The 25,342-nt window shown below is 35.6% G+C and overlaps 1 protein-coding gene across 1 annotated transcript in view; it reads right to left on the reverse strand.

Annotated features, from left to right (window-relative positions):
• Nucleotides 1-25,342, reverse strand: part of LOC111157037 (polypeptide N-acetylgalactosaminyltransferase like 6) — a 1,188,224-nt gene that overhangs the window by 102,328 nt on the left and 1,060,554 nt on the right. Inside the window, exon 8 of the mRNA XM_022518249.1 lies at nucleotides 12,852-12,969. Within this exon, the coding sequence (XP_022373957.1) occupies nucleotides 12,852-12,969 (118 nt within the window). The remainder of the gene's footprint in view (nucleotides 1-12,851; nucleotides 12,970-25,342) is intronic.

Raw genomic sequence — 25,342 nt, forward strand, 5'->3', positions numbered from 1 at the left:
ACACGTAGTAGACTTTCAATAAATATTTGCTGGATATATGAATATGTCTATGAATGTTGTCTGCATATGAAACGACGTATTGTAATTTTATTTTTAAATTTTTATTTATTTATTTTAAAGATTTTATTAATTTTTTTGAGAAAGAGAGAGAGAGCAAGTGAGCACAAGTAGGGGGAGCAGCAGGCAGAGGGAGAGGGAGAAGCAGGCTTCTAACTGAGGAGGGGAAACTGATTCGGGGCTCAATCTAAGGACTCTGGGATCATGACCTGAGTAGAGGGCGGATGCTTAATGGAATGAGCCACCCAGGCACCCCTACATATTGTAATTTTATAAGTACTTAAATATATACTATATTGCACATATAAAATTATATATATTTGTATATTATAAATTATATATAAAAGTATATTTATATATTATACAAATAATTATATATTTATTTATATAAATTATTGAATATAAATAACAAAATATCTTCCCTTATTTAATTTTTGTACATTTTTTTTTAAAGATTTTTATTTATTTATTTGACAGAGAGAGATCACAAGTAGGCAGAGAGGCAGGCAGAGAGAGAGGAAGGGAAGCAGGCTCCCTGCTGAGCAGAGAGCCCAATGCGGGGCTCGATTCCAGGACCCCGGGATCATGACCTGAGCGGAAGGCAGAGGCTTAACCCACTGAGTCACCCAGGCGCCCCTTGTACATATTTTCTGTACCTTGCTTTTTTCACTTAGCAATAGGTTTGGATACTATTCTCTAATAGTAAAAATAAAACTATTGCATTCTTTTAAAAGGCAATATGATGGGGCACCTGGGTGGCTCAGTGGGTTAAGCCTCTGCCTTCGGCTCGGGTTGTGATCCCAGGGTCCTGGGATTGAGCCCCACATCAGGCTCTCTGCTCAGCAGGGAGCCTGCTTCCCTCTCTCTCTCTCTCTGCCTGCCTCTCTGCCTGCTTGTGATCTCTGTCAAATAAATAAATAAAATCTTTAAAAAAAAAAAGGCAATATGATAATCCATGTTGTAACTAGGTTATAATTAACTTAATCAGTCTCTTCTTGATATATATTCTAGTTTTCCATTTTTTTATCAACAAAAACAAGAGTGAGATAAATATCCTTGGGCATAAGTCATTTCTCACAGGTGGGAGTCTTGTTGTGGGTTATGTGACTAGAAATGAAATTGAGCCAACACAGATGCACAATGAAAATTTTGTAGAATATTTTCTTATTGCTCCCCATAGAGGGCGTATGATGTTTTGCTACTGTAATTGGCCATGTTTGAGAGTGTCTCTTTTCCTACACCATGATCATTTAGATCGTTGCCAATTTAATAGGTGTTATCAGAGTTTTAGATTGTTGCTAATCTAATAGGTGAAAATATATCATTATAATTTTAATTTGTATTTTTCTTATTGTAATTGAAGATGAGTAACTTAGGAGTCATTTACATGTCTTTTCTGTGAGCTGCCCCAATCTTTTTTCTATTTTGCTTTCCAAAACTATTTAATCTTCCTGATTTGTAGTTGGTCTTTATGTATTAAAGCGTATTCAATGCAAATAACTTTACTCAGATTAGCATTTCACTTTTGTGTGTTTCTTCCACAGAGAATTTTTATGTGGATGAGTTAATCTTTCCTTTCATTGCTTCCAGTGGATTTTTAATTTATTTTTTTAAAGTCACACATAGGAGGCTTTCCTCATGCTAGTTCTTACAGGATTTTTGTAGTTCTTATATATTTTCATTTTTCATGTTTAAAATGGTTTATCTTCTTGGGATCTATTTTTTAACAGGAAGTGTGTTACATTATACACACACACACACACACACACACACACACACATATATATAAAATATATATCCAACTTTATTTTTCTCCAAAGGAGTAGTTGTCCTATACTATTTACTAAGAAATCAACTATCTTCCTCTTGAAGTGTTAAGTCTATCTTATACTAAATTCCCATATTTATCTGGATTTATTTAAATTCTGTGCCAAAGATATCTCTGTCTATTCATTCATATTTTATTTTGTATTTTATTATCAGATATGATTAACTCTCCATCACTGTTTTCCCAGAACTTTTCTTATTATTATATTTATCTTTTTTGCCTTATGAAATAGAAGCATTGTGTCGAGCCACCCCTCACCCCAATAAAATTCATGCTACCACTTTTACTAGCATGCTTGGGGAGGATTATCTTCTTTATGACTTTTCATGTATTCAAGTCTTGTGTGTCCCTCAGTAGCATTACAATCTTTCTTCATGAGGTCTAGGACATTTCTTAAGCTTACTCCTAGCTGTTTTCCCCCCTATTATCGTAAATAATGTCTTCCTTTGGGGTTGCTGTTTCTATATGTAAATGCTATTGTTTTCTCTATATTTACACACACATACACACACACATACCCCACATAAACATTTCACCCAGGCAAATTAATAAATTTCTTTTTGTTTGCAGTAGTTTTCTAGTTGATTTCCCTTGAGTTGTTTAGGTAGGTGAAGGGTGATATTATCAGCAATTAATGAAAAATTCCACTCCTCCCTTCCAATTTTTATGTCTTATATCACTTTTTGTCTAATGGAATTGCCTACTATCTCCAGAATACTATTAAGTGACATTAAATAGTAATTTAATTCCTACAGGCTTCTCTTTAAGCTAGCTGATGGTTTTTGAGTTGAGATATAGCCATTATACAAATATATATTTATATTTAATCTTGCCAAGTATTAAGTATTTTGTTCAAAGGTGGATTGCAAAGTTTGTCAAATGCCTCTGTATTACCTATGGAGATGACTATAACCTTTACAATTTACTCTTAAGGTGAACTATGTTAGTACATGTTCCGATACTGAAACATATTCATTAAAGCTGCACTTATTTTGGTGTATTAACCTTTGACTAGCTATTTTATTGTGTGATTTTTTATTATTATTTTTAATGTTAGAATTTACAAGTCAAATATATGTATTTTTCTATCATTTTTTGCTATCTTGGTCAGAATTTACTATCAGTATTATGCATCAATATTATATATTAGTTTTGTAGCCAATGGAAAGATTTCTTTCTTTGTTAATAATAAAGAAAAGGATTTGGGGTGCCTGGGTGGCTCAGTTGGTTAAGCGTCTGCCTTTAGCTCAGGTCATGATCCAGGGTCCTGAGATCAAGTCCCGTGTGGGGCTCCCTGCTCAGTGGAGAGTCTGCTTCTCCTTCTTCCTCTCCCCCTTGCTCATGATCTCACTATCAAATAAATCAATAAATAAATCTTAAAAAAAAAAATAAAGAATGGTTTTTGGAAAACATTGTAGTACGTGTTCTCTACAGACTGTAAGAAACTGTTAGCATTTGGTTCTTTGTTTTTTGGAGCGGATAGCACTTTGACAATTTTCTCTATTTCTTCTATGGTCATTGGACAGCATGATAGTTAGAATCTGAAATTCTCCCTGTCTCCCCCCAAATCCCACACCATGGTGTACGTGCCCTTGTATAATCTTCTCCCTTTGTGTGTGGGAGAAACCATGGTGAATTTCACATTTGTAATTAGGTGACATTATGTGACAAAGGTGAAGCAGATATGGTTATTGTCCCAATGTAGTTGACCTTGAGTTAATCAAAGGGAGATTACCCTGGAGGGTCTAACCAAACACCTGAGACCTAAAAAGAACTGAGAGAAGGGATAGGAAGATTTTGAATATGAGAGAAATTCTACTGATGGCCTTGAAGAAGTAAGCTACCATGTTGTGAGAGGGGCACAGAGGGAGCCACATGGTATCCAAATGACAGCCAGCACAGTGGGGAGGTCAGTCCCACAGCCACAAAGAAATCGATTCTGCCAACAATCTGAGGGAATCTGAACACAGGACTTTTCCTAGCCGAGCCTGTGAATAAGAATAGACTTGGCTGAAGATCTGGTGTCAGCCTTGTGAGATCCTTAGCAAGAGGTTTTGCTGAAAGATCCTGGACTTCCAACCCAGAGGCTGTGAGAAAATTTTGTGTTTTTTTAAGCTACTGAGCTTGTGGTAATTTGTTATATAGCAAAAGAAAAGGAATATAGTCTGTTCAGATTTTTTTTTCTTTTTGGACGTCAGTTTCATCATTTACATTTTATTGAAAATCATCAATTTTACCCATAATCTTAACCTTATTTGTCTAGAATTGAGCTGAATAATCTTAGAATTATTTAAATTTTTTTCTAAATTCTTGCATTTTCCCATTATTGTTTCTTTGTGTCTTATTTTCTTTCTTTTCTAACGGCCAGTTTTTTAAAAAAAGATGTCTAATTAATTTGTCTAAGTCATTAATTTTTCTTATGTTTATTAATCTGTCAACTTTATTTCCTTGGGTTTATTTCATTTTTCATTTGCAAACTGGATTTGGATGATTAAATTTGCTTATTTTTATTCTTTCTTTTTATATTGATACAAGAACTTAAGAATCTAATTTTTCTCCTGATCACTGCTTTAGCTGTATCTCCTAGGTTTTCAATTACAGTATTCTAAGTTGAACATTTTTCCTAAAAACTACTGCAGACAAAAATGAAGATGAGCTCCTTCACCTTCCATATATTTCTGTCCATTACTTTTCATCTTTGTTGATTTTAATTTCATTTTATTCCTTTTTTCTCAACTCTGTCTTCCATGTCCATCTATGTTTTCAGCATATTCCCTTTCCTTTGTGTTAGTTTCAGTATGACCTTCGTTTTGGTGATGCTTTTCTTTTTCTTTTTAATTTTATCCTGACTCCTGCTACTTTTTCTTTTTATCTCTTTCTCTTACTTTTTGATATTTTGCCTAATCTCACAAAGTTCAGCATTTAATATTGTTTTGCAAAATCAATGACATCCTTAACATTTTAAAAATTTTATAACAGTGTATAGCAACATTATTTTGATGATCTTTTTTCATTTTTCCTGGTCCTTTCTTCTTTTTTTCTTATAATATTTTCATGTGCTTTTTTTTTTTAAGATTTTATTTATTTATTTGGCAGAGAGAGAGAAAGCACAAACGGGGGAGTAGTGGGGAAAGGGGAGGAGAAGCAGGCTTCCTGTTGAGAATGTGAGGACTGATCCCAGGACCCTGGGCTCATTACCTGAGCCAAAGCCAGCGGCTTAACTGACTGAGCCACCCAGGCACCCCTGTGCTATTTCTTTAAAAATTATTATTCATCTTCGACTAGGAAGAACTCTTATTTATTTATTTATTTTTACTATGTTATATTAGTCGCTATACAGTACATCATTAGTTTTTGGTGTAGGGCTCCATGATTCATTGTTTGCATATAACACCCAGTGCTCCATGCAATACGTGTCCGCCTTAGTATTCAGCACTGGGCTAACACATCTCTCCATCACCCTCCCTTCTAAAACTCTCAGTTCAGAAGAGGTCTTACCAATTAGAGCAGGAGTTCACTTCATGACACAAAATTTGTGTGTGAGTGAACTAGGTTAGCCTCTATTTGTCCATATTCAGCAGAACCTGGCTGCTGCAACGCTGTTCCTCCTAACAGGGATCTTCCCTCCATTCTGCCTCAGTCACAGCCTGCTTCCTGCAAATAGGGCTTGTTTATCGAATACCTCGTTTAGAACTGTCCCCTGCCTCCCATTTGCAGCTTCTCTTCTGGACCAAATTCCACCAAGGGAAGCCCTGGCCACCAGCAACCACACCTCTTGCCATTGTTTCTATCATGTGTTATAGGCTTCCCCTGTGAGGTTGTGCCAATTACTTTGGGAAATTGAGATCTGCTGCCTTCAAGTGAAATTTGTAGCTTTTGGTCATTCCATCTTCCCATTCTCTCGTTTTATCATCAGATAAAACACTTTTACTGCTTATGATAATCTTCTTCATACACTGTGGTGAGGGGTAAGATATCTGATAATTTGTCAAGGATAAAGTTAGTATTTTGTTTCTGCTTCTTGTTCTCATTTTTTGAGTGATCTTGAAAAGAAGATCTTTCTTTTTTATCTTAAAGCTGTAAATCTATTGTAATTGTAGAGCATTCGATTGTTGAAGTATACATTTACTTACACTTTTTTTTTTTTTTTTTTTTGGATAGGTATATACCACGTAGGGAAACTTTAAAATTTAGCTAATTTTGTAGGGCTATTAATTTTGATTTTTTAAACACAAATAAATAAAATTCATGTTTATTTGAAAAGCTCTTTAATGAGGTTAAGCTCTTGAATATATGGTTTCCTGAGCTGAAACAATTCTAAATTAATCGCTGTTATCTTGTTGAGTAAAGAACTGAATGTTTTATACTCAATGATTAATCCCTATTGTGTATATTCAGTTCTTATTGAATAACCATTGCATTTTGAGTATAATAAAAATTAAATTTTATATTAGATCATAGTAAGAGTTGTCAGCCCTCATATTTAATAAAAATCAGATAGGAAGAAACTGCATTACCTTTTTCAAGTGGTTTCATAGAGTGGCAGTAACCACTTTTTTTTTTTAAATCAGTGGCATACAATCTTTTATTTTTCTAGTTAAGAGAAATTAGGCTAATGGTTTTGAGAGCACACCTGAATTCTAATCCTTGCTTTGATATTAACTAGGCAATGGCCTGTTTTTGCAATTATGAAATAGAACTTATATTTTTACTTTGCATTAGTGTTGAATACCATAAGAAATTAAATTCAATGACCTATAAGTGTTAAGTCATTACTTTTTCTTGTTAAGGACCAAGTAATAGTTACTGTCACCACAGGAAGAAGAGAATGACCAGAATTTTGGAACACAGATAGCGCCATGTAAAGATTTTACAAGTCACAAAGAGATTAAAACCACCCTCTCCAAACCCCCAGGATGCTGTCTTTTAAAATCTCAGACATATTGTACTTACTTTAAAATGTATGTATTTATTTGTGTGTGGCAGGATTATAACTTGAAGTACTCGTCTTGTTATGCTCAATGTGTTTTCCATTTTCTCTTTTTATTCCAGGAGCATTTTCTTCTCTAGCCACATCAAAGTAGAAACAAAGATTCAAAGAAACCCCAGAGGCTTATTTTAGGACTAATTTTTTTTGGGGGGGGCAGTTTACAGAGACTACACAAGACTAGGTCTGGGGGAAGGAAAGGAAATGACAAGAAAAAACAAGAGAGGGCACTGGTCTGTAGGAGCAGGGTGCAGAGGGCAAGAACTCATCACTGTAAGACACTGGTCATCTTTAGGTCAGAACACTGGGGCACCTGGTCCTGGAAAAGAAGACCCTCAACTGGAGGGTCTGGAAAGAAGACCTCAACTCAGACCTGAGCTGAATAAGTCAGCAAGTCACTTCTGTGCACAGGTAGCAACACCCAGCCTCTGCTGCATGAGCTTTTCTCTTATTAGATTGAAAGTTTCTGACAGCAAGCACTGAATCTCTGTTCAATCAATTCGATGTATTAACCATCACTTTGTGCCTTCTGCAAGGGTATTGAATGGTGTTCATACTATGGCAAACCTGCACTAAATATAGGTTACATTGAAGACACCTGGACTCTAATGCTCCCAGCAGTGAAGTTATATGCTTACCTCGAATGCCTTTGTTCCCAAATGTAATTATGCTAGCTCAAAAAAATTGTTAATTATGTAATTTAATTAAATACCACTTAAACTGATGAACTATGGCTATGAAAACAGAAAGAATTGTTGTTCATGCCAAAAGGAATTTGAGCAGTTTGGGAGGACTGAGTCGTTATTTAAAAAAATTTGTTGTCAAATTAGGTATGGATGGAGTAACAATAAAAGATTGAGCAAAATCATGAAAAAAATTTAAAAGATTCTGTTGCCATATTAGGACAGTTTCCAAGTGTCTTTAAGTTCTCATTCCAATGAAAGGAAACCAAACTGGAACTCACAGCAAATGCAGGATGGGTATGGTTCTTGGACCTCTGCTTTTACTCCAATCTATGGACCCACATGCAGAAGGAAAAGCTTTAGCCTCTCATGCATTAGAAGGGTGGTAAATAAATGCACATTTATATGTTTTACTTTAGAGGGAATTTTTAATGCAGCTTTTTGTGCTTTCCTGCCTTAACTGATGTTTATTTTTAATGTATGAAATACTCATCTCAGTTGTACATGATCCAAGGACTTCTTCTGGGCTTCCTTTTGGCCTTATTTCTGCAGAGTCTAACTTCCGTGGTACACAGACTCACGGTGAAGGTTGTTGATTAATATTTGTAAAGGAATAAACAAATTTCTCAGGAACAAAGTCTGACTGGTTAGTTAAAATCTCTGCAATAAATAGGAATAGAAATAGAAGTATGAGTTTCTATCTCTGGAAAGAACAGAAAAACACGAAGCTGGTTTGCTGTGTAGATTCAGAGAGGTGAAGCAGATAATTGATGCAAAGTCTCATGGTTTCTGATTCAGTACCTTCATTTGATTTGTTGATAATTAGGAGGAGCTGAATTTTTAGAGAGGAAAATAAAGCAACTCAGGGAATAAATGAATGTGGATATAGGTTGAAAGAGAAGAAAGAATTCAGCAAGGAAGATTAGCAACAGGTTATTGTGTATGTCCTGAATTATTACTGTGATATGGAAATAAAATATATACAAACAATACTAACGATGAGTAATTGCAGTGAATTGACTCTCTTGGCTGCCACTGGAAAGTGAACTCCACCAAAGCGAGAATCTTCTCACATTTATCTTTGCATCTCAAGAGCTTAGCCCAGAGTTGGCACATTGTAATTAATAAATAAGTGTCTGTTGAGTGAATTAATGACTGGATAGAACTGAAAGGTTGTGAGATGCAAAATATCCTCAAATGTCTGGATCTTAAACTCAACACATGGGAAGGATGACGGCACAGAACAAAGGTGACTGGGTCGTGTGTTACTCCTTCAGGAGTAGTTTTGAAGTAGGCTTAGGGGCTCCCAGGTTTGTTAGATACATTCTAGAACATAGGATAGCCATGATCATCTCACCTGGCATGTTTCTGCACAGCTGAAGCTAGTGGTCAAGGGCTCTTTCCTGACTACAGATGGCTCAAGAAATGCTGAATCAATGAGGAACCATGTTGATAAGCTTCTAAGGGTAGAAAAGGGCAGCACAGACCAAAGTTAATGCTCTTCTACCTGGGTCTAAGCTTTATATCTCGTCTCAGAGAATGAGATGACATGAGGTCCCTGGGCTTCCTCCTAAATTTCTTGTGGGTGCCTGATTAGTGTGTATTGCTCATTTTTATTTTCCAGAAAGAGTCTTCTGCCATTGAAGGACAGATCTTTTGAAAATGCTAACATTTGGAATTTTATTTTTGGGGAATGGATGTAAAAAGGCACTCAGAAAAGTCAGAGACTCATAACGGTTTAATTATTTCAGTAAGTTAAATGGTAGACAACATGTAAGGGTGTGGATTATCTCTTTTATGCCACACTGTGCAGTCTGTTTTGGGTTCCTCTTTGTTTCCAGGTGCCATTCCAAACTGAGTACCTGGAACAAGGCCTGGAATAAATTAGATGCTCAATAAAAGCTTGTTGAACGACTGACTGAATGCCGCTTTCTCCTCCCTAGCAGCTGGCTAAGCCAGAAACATTTGAAATGTAGCTGGATAATTTTGGTCATGTAGGAGTTCAGATTCATACTGAAAGAGACTGAAGATTGGGCACACAGATCATTTCTCTAGAGAGCTCTTTCCCTCAACTGCTTCCTGAAAATTACACTTGTGTTGGCTTTTATGCTATGGCACAAAATCTACTCATCTAGTCAGATGTTAGAAAAAGGAAAGAGATTTACAGAGAAAAAAAAATTGAGGCACACTCTTAACCAAAGAATGTTTGACCAAAAACTAAGCCCTTAATGTAAAGCAGAATTTTCTAGAAATAGTTTATTTAGAGATGGAACCTTGTCATAAACTGTGGTGAAATGATTCTCTGATTAAAGAGTAAACAGCAAGGAATGATGCCTGATACCGACCATAGAGAGAATTCTTTTGAACTGGAGCTTTTAAGTTCAACACTTAAAACAATTTCTATATTATGTATTATGGTGGAAATAGACTTGTAAACTCTTGGTTATCCATACATATTTCCTGAATCTCAAGTGCCAGCTAGTGTATCTCTTACAGTGCTTTGCCCTGAAAATTAATCATAATTTATGGACTATGTCCCAGAATGCAGATGTTTGATTTTTCTTTTCTTTTTAATACCATTTCACAGAACGAAGTGTGTACAATTCTTTTGATTCCTTCTACATGGAGAAAATTCCTCTTGCTTCAATGCAAATTCTACCAAAGTCTGTTTAAGTTTGTCCCCATCATGTTACAAATACTAATAGGGAGGGACAGGAACCCCAAGGTCATCACACAATAGGAAGAAGAATGAAGGGATATGTCTGAAATTGGACCCTGTAAGAAAGAGCTGTTGCCAAAGAATCTGTCATTCCAACCAAACAACCTGGGGCAATTTAGTCCTGAACTTCCAGCACTGTTGCCATGGTTTCTAGACAAAGACGACAGGGCTGTATTCCAATTATATCCTTCAGAATGACAGGTAACTGAAAAATAGGAAATGGGATAATAAAATCTCAGGTCACCCAGAAGAGGTGTGATAACTACAAGTGACACAGAAATGAGAGATGCACGTCTATGTTTGTTTAAGAAATGCTTTTGTGATTTAGGATGCAAATGTATATTGGGCAAGTCCTCCAGACTTTGCATAGCAATTTTATCCATCATCCAGCTTCTTATTCAAAGCCAGTGTCTCCCACTTAATAGAAATGTTCTTAATAACATTTTAAACTTAAGGAATCTGGGTGCCTGGGTAGCTCAGTTGGTTAAGCAACTGCCTTCAGCTCAGGTCATGATCTTGGAGTCCCGGGATCAAGTCCCACATTGGGGAGTCTGCTTCTCCCTCTGACCTTCTCCCCTCTCATGCTCTCTCTCACTTTCTCACTGCCAAATAATAAAATACAAAGGAACCTGTGAATTAACAGTATTTAAGAGAAAAAAAATCTTGAACAGCGAAAACTAAAAGGTATTTCTTGAATTCTGAAGATATAGCAATGTCATTTTTCCTCCTTAATGCTGGGGTCAAAGCTTATTCTCGGTTTTTCCCTTTTGAAGGCATTTATTGCAAACTTTGCCCCTAGCTTTGAGCCGTGTTTGATAATCAGTGTTATTTTGCCAGAGTTTTCTCTTCTGTTTTCTCGTATGTTATTGGCTGCAAGGAAGATCCTTGCCTTTTCAGTGAGAGGAAATTTTATGTAGAGATCAAAGTGTTCACAATGAACTCTAGAATGGTACTGGTAGTATTAGTTCTGTATTCTCTGCAGTTAAGCAGAAATAGAGCATTTTTTTAATCTCCAAAGCAGCATTAAATAATTTACATAATCTTTAAAGTTTAAAACAATTTTTAATGTAGAGTCTTTAAAATGTTAAGTCTCAGTATATTCACTTATAAAATGGAATAATACCTATCTCTTAGAATCGTGTCTTTAAATTAAATTAGATAATCTATATAAGGTCTTTAGCTCAGCATTTGGCACATACCAGTAAGTAAATGTAGTTTTGTCATTGTTACTACGATTAAACTATCTTCTGTTGTATACATTGTGATAAATGTGAAGCTATTACTATCACAGAGAAACAAGCGAACAAAATTGGTAAATTTAAGGATTTAAAAACCACATATCCACAAAAAGGTTTTAAAGAAGTACTTTAGATGTGAGATTAGATGTGTTTGAATGATGGTGAAAAGAGCATGAATTTACTAAATGGTATTTCAAGGACTACTGCCTGCAGAGTGAGATGGAGACTTCTAGATGGCCTGAAGCCTGCAATCATGCCTCCTGAGTTTTTCCTTAAAGATATTCATTTTTGACACTGTGAGGACAGCATAACATTTTTGTTAACATATTGAATATAACTGTTACGGTTTTATGAAGATCAACTTTAGCATTTTCTTTCTACGCATAAATTCGAAGAGTTTAGTTGGATCCTTAAGTTTGATTGTTACTGTATTCAGGATACATTTTTTTTTCCCTCAGCAAGAATTGGTTTGATTTTATAATGGAAGTAATTAGAAAAAAATGATTTATTTAGTAAGAGATTTCTTATGATAAATCTTGTGACATCAATCCATCTTCTTTATAAATAATGACAATGATAAAGAAAAAAAGAGAATGAATTTCTTTTCCTTCAGAGACTGACTTTTCAAAAAAAATCATCTTGGAGGTTTGGACTAAAACCATTCACACAGTTTATTTTGCTTTGCTTGTCTGGTCTTCACATGTTGATGAATTCCTTTCATTCATAAACCCTGAAATTTGAATTCTATCCTATGTATGTACATATATGTAATAAAGTGCATAATTTTGCTGAGTATTTATGATTAAAGCAAGTAGAGACCTGGGCAACTTCAGATGAAAAGAGGTAAAAAATTCACATATTATGGAATTATATGAAAAATAGCCTTAATTTGTTATTCATATTTTGTTACTCTTCTGTTATTAAAATTTTGGAATAACTGGTTATGATCAAAATTTGAACCATTATTTCAAAAATAAATACAAAGGGTGAAAACTCCAGTAACCCAATTTCTTTTGTCTTCATTCTTTTCTCTAAATGTTCAAAGTGCTGTGGAAAGAGTGTTTTGTCTGTGGAGCAACAGCTTTGTGGGCACACCAAGTTTTCTGCCTGCAAATGGGATTTTGAGTTATTTCTTTAATACATTTCTTTATGGCATGGCTACACCTCACTGAAACATCAGAAGGAAGCAGCTTCTCTGATCCAAAATCTTACCTGGAAAGGTGACATATCTATTTTTGTTGTCATCTTACAACATGGGTCATGACACAGCACGATGACAACTCTACGGGAATCATCAAAATTATGTAGACATTGTGTGGAGAGGGTCTCGGTAACTTACCTTAAAAGAGATTTCATATTGTTCTCCTCCCCAGATTTCTAAACCTGGATCATAGCCACCCAACTCCCAAAACCATTTTCGATCCACGGCGAAGAGACCTCCAGCCATAACAGGAGACCTGTGAAACGGACAAAATCATCTTTAAAGGATTATGGACATTTGCTTGGAAAAAAAAAAAATAAAAGCAAACCTCAAGGTAAGTTTCAGTGGTCAACACTATGACGCTTTCCAGCACTGGTTTTCTGTAGGTGGTATAGGGTTCTGATTGGGTCTCTTGCTGCCCTTGGAATCCTCATGAACTTTTAACTTCACACTTCAGTTTCTAATACGATTCATGCCCAGTAGAGTCACGCTTGCTGCATATATTTATCATTAGAGAGAAATACTTGACTGCTAGTGACTGATCTATGGAGATATCACTCAATTTTATGACTTCTCCTTAAGTGAAAGGAATTTTGTACTATCAGACAGATCAAAGTATAGAAAACACTCTTACAGGCAGTATCTTTGATTTCATCTCTCAGTACGGATTCACCAAGAACTTCCCACACACAGGTCATGTCCATTTTACAGACCATGAGATGGTCAGTAGAAAAAATAACCAACCAGAATTGGTTATTTAGATTACAATGCTGAAGGTAGAATTTAAGCTAGGCCTTTTCACTGTAATTATATTATCCTATTTAGGCTTTCTCTGTCTTTCTAAGAAATATTCCATTTGGTCAAATAATAGATTTCAAGTATTCCATTCCTGTTAGGACACACTGTAGTTCCATTGCTGTGTAATGAGATAATTTATAATCATTGGACCCTGTCCTAAAATTTTTGTAGTTTAAAGGTAGCTCTAGTTTTTTTGAGCACTTAATATGTGCTGGGCTCTTGGCTAAAAGTTTTACTCAGTTCTTTTGAATCATCCTCACTACAACCTTGCGAATATCATTCCTATGTACTGTTTGAAGAAACAGGCAGAGGGAGTTAACGACCAGTGGACTGGAGCTAGTAGTGGTCCTGGAGCTGGACCAGATCCTCTGATTTCTAAGCCTTTGAGCTCTTTACCGCGGCATTGTTTCTGTTTCAGTGTTTGGGGGTTAAGGAGAGACATATACTTAAAGGCAGATATAAAACAATTAGAGAGTGCCTTTATGCAGACAAAGAAATCTATAAAAACACACATTTCCAACATAGTTTTTATCATCATTTTGAAAAACTTTTGAAGTAAAGGATATTTATAAATAAAAATACAAGGCATTAAGGGTTGAAGATACACATTTTCAAATATCTATAAACATATTAGACAAGCCAATTTACAGATCAACTAAAGACTTGCTCTGGATAATGTTTTATGAGGCACTTGAGCAAAATAAGCCTGGATTTCTTTGTGTGTTATATATTTCAAATACTTTGTATATTAAAATGGTACTTGGTCTAATTACTTCCATTTAAGGGTACTTTTTAATGCGTAGACTCTGTGGAGATGGAAAGATTGCAAGGCAGGAAAGGGGATTATTATACCACCTGTGAAAGTGAGTAGGATTAAAAAAATAACCTGAAGTATCTTATGCATATTTAAAATTTTGTTTGAAATAAAAATCCTAGAATCAAATGTAACCTACTTTATCCCCCTCTCCAGCAGCCTAATCTTTTTCCATTTTCCACACACTGAATTTCAGAGCCGAATTACAACCGTAGCTGGAACAAATTAGGACTGTAACATGGATTCGGTGCTGGTCCCCCATGAACACACTACCATAGGTAACCTCTGTTTCCTCAGAGCTTGGGCATACGGGATCAGAACTTCTTGATTCTGTTCAAACTGAGCCACAAATGGAAAGATCGATCGTAAGTCATACAAATACAATCTCATTTGGTCATGGAAAATCTGAGACTAAAATGCATTAAAATGTATGCTGTGCCAAATACATCTCAAAACTAGAATTATCATAGATCTCAAATTATAGATAGTAACAAGAGAAAGACTTATATTGATTTTTTTGTTTGCATATATGTATTGTATGTAATTTTGTTGGACATACAGTATCTTGTTTTCTTAATGAGTTTAAGAAAAAAAAACTGTGTAGTGTTCTAGGTTAGTTTTAGGTATAATAAAATGAATTCAAATGGATCCTTTTTATCTTCATTGATGTTTTTTCCAAGCTCCAAATAAATTAATGTTTCCTATCTTGATTAATGTGAATGACTGGTAAGGAGCCAACTTTTCATTTATATATGTATTTCTTCATATTTGTCCATTAATCTTTTAAACAGCTTAATTGAGGTACAGTTGACATACAATGGATTACATATACTTTAAGTATACAATTTGATGAATCTTGACTTATGTAGGTATACCACTGTGCGGGTATCACCATATTCAAGACTAGGAACTTATTTGCCATCCCCCCAAGTTTTCTTGTAATCTCTCTCTTCTGACCTCATTCTAGGTCAGAAGAACCTGACCTTTGTCTAGGTTACTAATCTGCTGTTACTGTATATTAGCTTGAGTTTCCAGAATTCTATATAAACATCATATGATTTGTTTTCTTTTTCCAGGTCTGGCTTCTTTTATTCAGTATAATTATTTTTAGCTTCATCTATGTTTTGCATTTACTAATAGTTCATCCTTTTTTATTGCTGAGTAGTATTCCATTTGAATGACAATATCACAGTTTATCTGCTCACTTATTGGTGGACATTTGGATTGTGTCCAGTTTTGAGCTGTTATAAACAAAGGTGATAAGAATTTTGATTCCTAGTCTTTGTGTGGACATATGCTTTCATTTCTCTCTCAAGGAAATGCCTAGGAGTGGAAAGACTAGATCATATGATGGGTATATGCTTAATTTCCAAAAAATGGTCGAACTCTTTTTCAAAGAGGTTGTGCCATTTTTTATTCCCAATAGTAGTGTTTGAGTTCCAGCTGCTACACGTTCTCATCAATATTTGATGTGGGCAGTCTTTTGAAGTTTAGTCATTATGATAGGGATATAATGGTATCTCAGAGTGGTTTTATTTTGTGGTTCCATGACGATTAATGATGTTGTGCATATTTCTGTCACTTCTCTCATTTTCCTTGTCAGTCTGGCTAGAGGTTTACTGATTTTATTGATCTGCTTAAAGAACTAGCTTTTGGTTTCATTGATTTTTCTCTGTTCTTTTCATTTATAGTTCATTGATTTCTCTTTAGTTTTTATTGTTTTAATCTTCTACTAACTTTGTGTTTAATTAGCTCTTCTTTTTCTCATTACTTAAGGTAGAAGCCAAGATCATTGATTTAAGAGTTTTTTTTCTAATATAGGTATTTAGTACTATAAATCTTTCCTAAGCAGAATCTCACAAAAAATGATATGCAGTGTTCTCATTTTCATTATGTTCAAAATACTTCCTAACTTCTCTTTTGTTTTCTTTCTTTGATCCATTAGGTATTTAGACATGTGCAATTTAGTTTCCAAATATTTAGGGATTTTTTATTTATTTTCATTTTTATTTATTTTTTAAAGTTATTTTTTTAAGATTTTATTTATTTATTTGACAGAGAGAGAAAGCACAAAGAAGGGGAGTAGCAGAGGGAGAGGAAGAAGCTGGCTCTCTGCTGAGAGGGGAGCCAGAAGCAGGGCTCAATCCCAGGATCCTGGGATTATGTCCTGAGTCAAGGCAGACGTTTAACCTACTGAACCACACAGGTGCCCCTATTTAGGAATTTTTTTTTTTTTTTTGAGGTTTTTTTTTGTTACTGATTCTAATTTAATTTCACTGTGCTCAGAAAATATACTTCCTATGACTTGAATCCTTTCAAATTTATTATGACTTTTTAATGGCTCAGAATATGGCCTATCTTGGTAAATGTTCCATCTATGCTTGACAAAAATGTGTATTCTGTTGCTTTTAAGTGGAGTGGTCTATAAATATTTATTAGATAAATTTGGTTGATAGTGCTATTCAAGTCCTCTATATTTTTATTAATGTTCAGTTTCCTTGTTCTATTAATTAGAGAGAGGGATATTGTAATGTAGGACTATAATTCTGAATTTGTTTATTTCTCTGTGTTATTCTATGAGTTTTTGCTTCATGCATTTTGTAGCTCTGCTAATAAGTACATAAATGTCTAGGATGTTTATGTGCTCTTGATGAATTAGCCTTATTCTTGTTATGAAGTGACTTTTATCATCTCTGGTAATATTCTTTGGTTTACCACTTCAGCTTTCTTTGGATTTGTACTATTTAAACACTAATATTTATGACTTTTTAAAATTTTACTTTATTTTAAAAACTATTTGTGTCTTTAAAGTGGTTTTCTTGTTGGCAGCATATACTTGCACATTGCTAATTTATAATCTCTGCCTTTTAATTGGGTTATTTAGATCACTTACTTTTAATATGATTATTCATGTGGTTAAACCTTAATCTATCATCTTGTTTGTTTTTTATTTGTCCCTTTTATTTATTTTTTTTTAAAAGATTTTATTTATTTATTTGAGAGAGAGAAAAGGAGTGGGCATGAGGTGGGGGAGAGGGAGGAGCAGACTCCCCACTGAGCAGGGAGCCGGATGTGGGGTTCAGTCCTAGGACCCTGGGACCATGACATGAGCCAAAGGGAGATGCTTAACTGACTAACCCACCCAGGTGCCCTCTATTTGTCCCATTTATTTTTCTTTTTCCATCTTTTGATTCACTGAATATTGCTTGTGATTCCATTTAATGTCCTTTTTGACTTAACAAAGACTCCTTATTTTTTTATTTAAGTGGTTGCTTTAGGGTTTATATCATGTGGTTTTTTTTTTTTAAAGATTTCATTTTATTTATTTGACAGACAGAGATCACAAGTAGGCAGAGAGACAGGCAGAGAGAGAGAAAGGGAAGCAGCCTCCCAGCTGAGCAGAGAGTCCGATGTGGGGCTTGATACCAGGACCCTGGGATCATGACCTGAGCCAAAAACAGGGGCTTTAACCCACTGAGCCACCCAGGTGCCTCTCATACATGTTTATTTTTGATCACAGTTTATCTTCCAGTATATTGTACTACTGCACATATATTATAAAAACCCATTGATAATATGCTTTCATTTTTCTTCCCCCAGCCTTTGTACTTTGTACTTTGTTGTCTTATGGTTCCATGTGTTATACATCCCAGATTATATAATTATTATTTTTGTTTAAGCAGTCAATTATCCTTTAAAAAGATTTAAAAATAAAATTTCACATATATGAAATTATATTATGAACACCGCTTTTGTTTCCTTAATTCTTTTGTGTAGACCCAGATTTCCATCCTTCCATCTTTCTGACTAGAGGACTCCCTTAACCATTTCTGGTAGTGAGAATTTGATCTTTTGCATTTATCTACATTTTTAAAGATGTAGTCATCTCGTCATCTACATTTTTAAGGACACTTCAGTTGACAATAGAATACTAGGTTAACAGCTTTTTTCTTTCAATCCTCTAAAGACTTTGCTTACTCTCTTTCTCATTTGCATTGTTTTCCATAGAAAATGTGTTATTTTTATCTTTGCTTTTCTGTCCATACTGAGTTTTCTCCACCACTCCGGCTTCTTGAGATCTTTTCTATGTCATTGGATTTGAAATATTATTTAGGACATGACACATGCTATATAATTTTCTTGGTATAATTATGCTTGGGATTACTTGAGTTTCTTGGATCTATCTATCTATCTATCTATATATATAGTTTTCATGAAATCTGGACAATTCTTGGGCATTATTTCTTTCAGTATTTTTTTAAGTAAAGGATTTTATTTATTTATTTGACAGAGAGAGAGAAAGAGTACAAGCAGTGGGGAGTGTGGCAGAGGAAGACAGAGAAGCAGGCTCCCCATTAAGCAGGTAACCTGATGTAGGGCTCAATCCCAGGACCCTCAGACCATGATCTGAGCTGAAGGCAGATGCCTAAACCACTGAGCCACCGAGGTTCCCCTCTTCCAGTATTCTTTTTGTTTCTACCTTTTGTTCATATCTTCCAGAGACTCCAATTATACACTTTGTTTCCATAACTTCTCTTTTTGTGTTTCATTTTGGATGTTTTATCTTCCAGTTTACTTTTTTTTTTTTTTTTGGTAACATCTAATCTGCTGATAACCCCATCTAAAGCTTTTCTAATCTGACACTTTTTTTTTCCCACCTTTACGATTTTATTTTGCTCTTTTTATATTTTTTATGTCTCTGCTTAACTTTCTTCCTTTTTAAAAGAGATTTTATTTATTTACTTGACAGAGAGAGAGAGAGAGTGCAAGTGAGAGCACAAGCAGGGGAAGCAGCAGAGGGAGAGAGAGAAGCAGGCTCTCTGCTGAGCAGGGAGCCTGATGTGGGGTTTGATCCCAGGACCCTGGATCATGACCTGAGCTGAAGGCAGATGCTTAACCGATCGAGGCACTGAAATGTCTCTCTGACATCTCTCTGACATGTCAGAGAGACATTTTAATGTCTCTCTGACATTAACTTTCTGAACATGTAGAAGAGTTATGATGTCTTAAAGTCTTATCTGTTTACTCTTAGGTATTAGTTTCCCTTAACTGAATTATCTACCCATTATGGGTCATATACAGGTAATTCTTTGCATATCTGGTAATTTTTTCATCAGGTTCTAGAAGTTTTACATTTTGAGATGCTGGATATTTTGGTATTCTTTTGAACATTTTGTTCTGGAATGCAGTTACATTACTTGAAAATAGTTTGGTCTTATAATTTATTAGGCAGGACTGTAGTAATGTTTAATCTAGGGCAAATTATTCACAACTCTTAATCTGGGCCTTCTGTGTACTCTACTGAATGTGATACAAATCACCAAGTTTTTCAGTCTGGCTGGTGGGAACAGACACTATTCCAAGACTTGTTTGTTCTGGGCACTATTCTTTCTAATTCCTTTGAATGATTTTTACTTTTTTCCTTTCCCCAGTCTTGGGTTGTTCCTTCACACACATGCTCCTACCATTACTCTGCTGAATACTCAAGGGGTACAGATCTGTAGCTCTCTTCTCATGGTGCTCTGCCCTTGATATTGTAGCTGCCCCATTATCCCCAAATTCTCAGCTGCATATCAACTCATGCTGAGCCCCACCTGGCCCACCTGAGTCCCCCTTCCTCATACCACAACCTAGAAACTCTCAAGTCAAGAAGCAGGGGTGATTGCAGGCTTCACTTTATTGTTTCCCATCTCTCAGAGATCATTGTCCTTCACTGCCAGACTTTGACTGTCTTGAAAATTACTGTTTCACATATTTTATGTCTTTTCAGGTGGGTGGGTAAATCTAACTCAAATTATTTCATCTTGTCCAGCTGTGGAAGTCTGAAGATTTATCCATTAATTTTCATTTTTTAAAAAAAATTAAAAATATTTATTTATTTTGAATAGATAATATATTCACATGTTTGTAAACATTCTTGCTCCTACATCTATCCACTGCCACTCTATTTTCCTCAACATAAACAACCATATTATTTCTTGGATGTCCTTTTAGAGCTATTTTATGCTTATCAAAGGAGATACAGCTATTATTTGTTTTTTTCTTCATTTTCTATACAAATGGCTATATGTTACATGCATTGTTATTTCATTAAAAATTTACCTAATTATTAAAAACTACCTTATACTTTTTAGTGATCATGTCACCCTTGTTCTATTTTTTTTTTTTTTAATAACTGGCCATCATTACATTGTGCCTTTATATGTATATATATACTTGGAGAATATTTAGGTTATTTTCAAAATTTTGCTCTTTTGAAATGTCTACAATGAATAACTTTATGCATACATCATTGTTATATGTGTGTGAATGTATCTGAGCATAAATTTCTGGAATTATATATCCTGGTTTGCTATAGAGAGTAAAAGTGTGCAAATTTATTTAGGTTTTCATTACTGGAAGTTAAAAGTTCACATTAAGTTGTGTCCTAACCTGAAGATTTAGCTCATGTTCCATACCAGTCCAAGCCCAATGACTTTGAGCCTGATAAAATAAGAGTTAGAGAAGAGTAGCAATCCTACTGAGAAATTACAGCTTTATCATAAATTACTAGTATAAGCCAGTCTACAGATAAAGCTTATTAGGGACATGTCATAATTATGATAATATTTGGAGAGAAATTGTTGAAAAGCTTCACAGGGTAAATGATTTAAAAAAAAGAAATGGAAAGAAAAGGGGGCGGTAAAGGATGGATTTGACACTAAGGAAGATGGTGTACAAAGGCCCTGTGGTAGGAGGGAGCATAATAATAAGAAATGGAGGAAGGCTGGTCCTGGTGAAGCCAGAGTGTGAGGGGAGGATGCATGCAGAATACCTAGTGCAGTGCTCACACAGAGTGGGTGCTAAAAATTCCTACCAGTGACATATATAGGCAATATTGGGGTAACACAAGAAATTGTTGATAAATAAATCAGTATTTGTTCTTCTCCTTTAATCATCACAACCCTTTTCATTTCAGGCATAGAGCAAGCCAGGACAGCAGGCTTGATGACTTTTGTGGCTTAGAAAGAAGAAGCTGTTAAAGATAAGAGCTTCTATTTTTAAGGGAGTCAGAGCAACCCGAGGAGATCGTGCAAGATGTCCCAGAGGGGAAAGAAAGAGCTAGAAGCCACTGAGTCCAGGGGAGACAGAGACAGCAAGGCCTCCTGTATGAGCCACATAGGGAAGTTATATCCCCTGAGCTGGGACTCAGCTTTGACAAAATTTATTTTGCATGAAATGAACAGAACTGCTGATGTGGCTTGGACAGTAGAGGTCTTGGGGGCAACCCTGTGAACTGACAATTATGATAAGAAGGACTACTCTGATAATTTAGCTTGAATAATTTCTAGAACCCTGAAAACGGGAGGTTTTATGAGAAGAGAATCAATCTCTTACTAGTTTTGTGAAGGAGACTCAGAATGGGAGTTTCATGGTTCTGCAGTAAATATAATATTGTTTTTGTTTTTCTTTTTTTTTTTTTAAAGATTTTATTTATTTGACACACAGAGAGAGATCACAAGTAGGCAGAGAGGCAGGCAGAGAGAGAAAGGGAGGGAAGCAGACTCCCTGCTGAGCAGAGAGCCCGATGTGGGGCTTGATCCCAGGACCCTGAGATCATGACCTGAGCTGAAGGCAGAGGCTTAACCCACTGAGCCACCCAGGTGTCCCTCTTGTGTGTGTGTGTGTGTGTGTGTTTTAAACACATTTCCTGTTTATTCTTTTTTTTTTTTTTTAGACTTTTTTTTATTGACATATAATGTATTATTTGTTTCAGGGGTACAGGTCTGTGAATCATCAGTCTTACACAATTCACAGCACTCACTATAGCACATACCCTCCCCAATGTCCATCATCCAACCACCCCATCCCTCCCTCCACTTTCCCCTCCAACAACCCTTTGTTTGTTTCCTGAGATTAAGAGTCTCTTATGGTTTGTCTTCCTCCTCAGTCTCATCTTGTTTGAAAATGTAATATTGTGATCTATTATGCTCAACTGAGTTTGTGGATGGAAATTCATATCCACCACACAAATACAAATTAACTTTGTGCCATGTTGCACTGAGGTCAAGAGAAGAAAGTTGACTGTGTTCCTCACATTTCAAAGTTAAAAGATTTTAATGTGTCACATTATTTTCTCCTCAAAGGAAATGAAGAAGGAAGGTTTATTATTTTCAGCATGTTTTCATACTCTCTGTTTTCAATTATAAATATAATGCTAATTACTTGAAACTCTCCTCACTGGTCCTATTTCTCACAATCTCTCATTTGTTTATCTTCACATTCCTGATTTATTCCAAAATATTCTTACTGGTTTTGTTTCCCTGGAATGTTAATACACTGTAGACATGTTCTAATGTGGTTCTCTGTCCCTATGACTTTTAACATCTTAACGTACTTTATGGGTATTCCTCATAATATCACAAACCAGGTCTTAAGTTTTGCTATTAGCAAACACCCGTCCTCCTTGGGACATCTTTTAAAATTAACATAAGCATGAAACAACATGTTCCTATTGAATATCCTTTACTCTTCAGGTTGTAAAAATATAACTTTTGAATACTTAATAGAAATCAGTTTTTTACTTTATGCTAAGGCCACTGAATCAGGTAGTAAATATGCCCCCCCTTTTTTAAAAAAATGATTTTATTTATTTAAGAGAGAGAGAGAGACATGGAGAGCATGAGAGGGGAGAGGTCAGAGGGAGAAGCAGACTCCCTGGCGAGCAGGGAGCCCAATGTGGGATTCGATCTTGGGACTCCAGGATCATGACTTGAGCCAAAGGCAGTTGCTTAAACAACTGAGCCACCCAGGCACCCAATCTGTTCCCTTTTTACCTATGGTAGACTAGTTTACTGTTCTACATCAATTTTTATATTCCAAAATTTGCTGACTTTAAATTTATGAGGCTATAGTACGAAAGTATACTAAACCATTCTTTATTTGGCACCCATGGGAAAAACACTTCATGTTTTCATTTGCAAATGCATTTTTCCAAGTGTACATTTAGTTGTTTTTGCTAAGCCAGGATGTAGTTCTTAATGCATTGTAGCCTTACCCTGTGATTCCCACTGCATTCTGAGGGGTCGCCGAGCCTCCTATTGTTCTCCATTTCACAAGTTGACTCTTTTCCCCATATGTGAAAAACATGGTGGAGCTTTAATAAACTTTTCCCATAAATTATTGCCTACTTTCTCACATTTTCAGACAAAAAGCATTATTTCAAATTTTAGTGCATCTCATGTGCCTTTTGGGGGTCTAATAATAAAAAACCCCATCACACTGAAAGATGAACACACATAAAAATTTATTTTTAAAATTTACTAACAATTAAAACTTAGGTCCAGAAATCTAAAGGAATTCTTCAATCTGGCCTCAGAAAATAAATTTGCTCTCAATTTCCATTCGTTTTAAGTGGCTGCAGTGAGTATTCTGGACATGTGGGCTGCAATGTGAATTTGATCAGAAATGAAATGGCACAATTTCCCTCTGGACTCAATCAAGCCAAGTCAATCAACACAGAGCTGAACCACATAATTTTCAATTATGTAACTAGAAATTTTTAGTTGGCCCATGACTCAACAATTACAGAACAATGACAGCTAAAATATAATTATTTTCAGCTAGAATTCAATTGTTGAGTAAAACAATATTGCAGATTAAAACATAATATTTTTTCTAACAATTTTATTCTTTTAAGTATTAATTCATTACTTAATTAGAATTTTTAAAAGAATAAATAATTACTGACAAATTCATTTGTATAATTTGTCTATAAAAATTTCTTTTTGGATGTAATTTCCTTACCTTTTTTTGTGTAACAAGGGTCATAAGGGTGAGGGAGGAATGTGACCTTTCTGTCACATTCTGCAAGGAGGTAGTCACTCTAGGGGCAAAAAATGAATTAGGTTCTGGGCTGGGAGAAAGAAGTCCTTTTTGGAAGAGAGGATGCAGAAATGGAGGGGAAATTTGATTCCAATCGTAGAAAGCTTTGCTTTCTCCTAACTTATACACCTTGGGATGATGTATGAATAATGGGAGAAATGGCTCTGATATGTGCAAGCTGAAAGAATTAAGTAAAGGAGTTCAACACTTAGCACCCAGGCCTACACCTAGAGCCGGCAGAACTAAGCTGGAGATTTTCTCTCTGTGCTCTGCTGTCAAAGGAATTCCTACTGGACCAGTGACTTGATCTATGCCTTTACCATAGTTGTATTTCTTTCTTCTTCCATTAGGCGGCACTAGACTGCCAGAGTTAAAGAATATGTATATATTTGTATTGAAAAGTAACACAACAAACAAAATGGCAATCTCAGATTTGTTAAATATGAATATTAAGTGACATTTGACTTTATGCTAGATTGTAACAATAATGGTTTCCCAGTGAATCACGGTTTCTTGTATCCATGTCTTTGCATGGTATATTACCATTGATTTACTTGGCTATATGACTTGGTTGAGGTAACATCCACAAAGTTTGTCCAACAAAAGTGGGCTTTGCCCACCGGAGGTTTGCCCTCTCTCCCACTTCTTCGAGGAACCTGAGACCATGTGAAGAAACCTGGCTAACCTTTTGAAGACACATGGTCCAGGTGACGATTAGCACCAACTACTAGATATGTAAGTGAAGCCATCTTAGACCATCCAGCTCCAGGTAAGTCATCAGATGACTACTGCCACGTAAGTAGTCCCAGACATAGGGTGACCAACTGTTCTGACCAACTGTTCTGTTTTGGCTGAGACTACGGAGTTTCTGGGATGTTGGAGTTTCAGTGCTAAAACTGGGACAATCCCAGGCAAACCAAGACAAGCTGTTCATCCAAGTTGGATGAGATGAGCAGAAGAATCAGTGGAGCTTAGTCCCAAATTCTGAACTTCAGCACTGTGACTCAACAATGTTTGCTGTTTTAAGCCACTAGGTTCTGAGATGGTTTGTTAAATGCAACCATAGAATGCTGATTCACTTTGAATTCCAAGCTCATAAAGAGGACCTATTTTCAATTCTGTTAAGCTGCTGGTAATGACAATAATTTTTGAT

Source organism: Enhydra lutris, unplaced genomic scaffold (genome assembly GCF_002288905.1).
Source record: "Enhydra lutris kenyoni isolate GAN:26980312 unplaced genomic scaffold, ASM228890v2 scaffoldscaffold3, whole genome shotgun sequence".
NCBI lineage: Eukaryota > Metazoa > Chordata > Mammalia > Carnivora > Mustelidae > Enhydra > Enhydra lutris.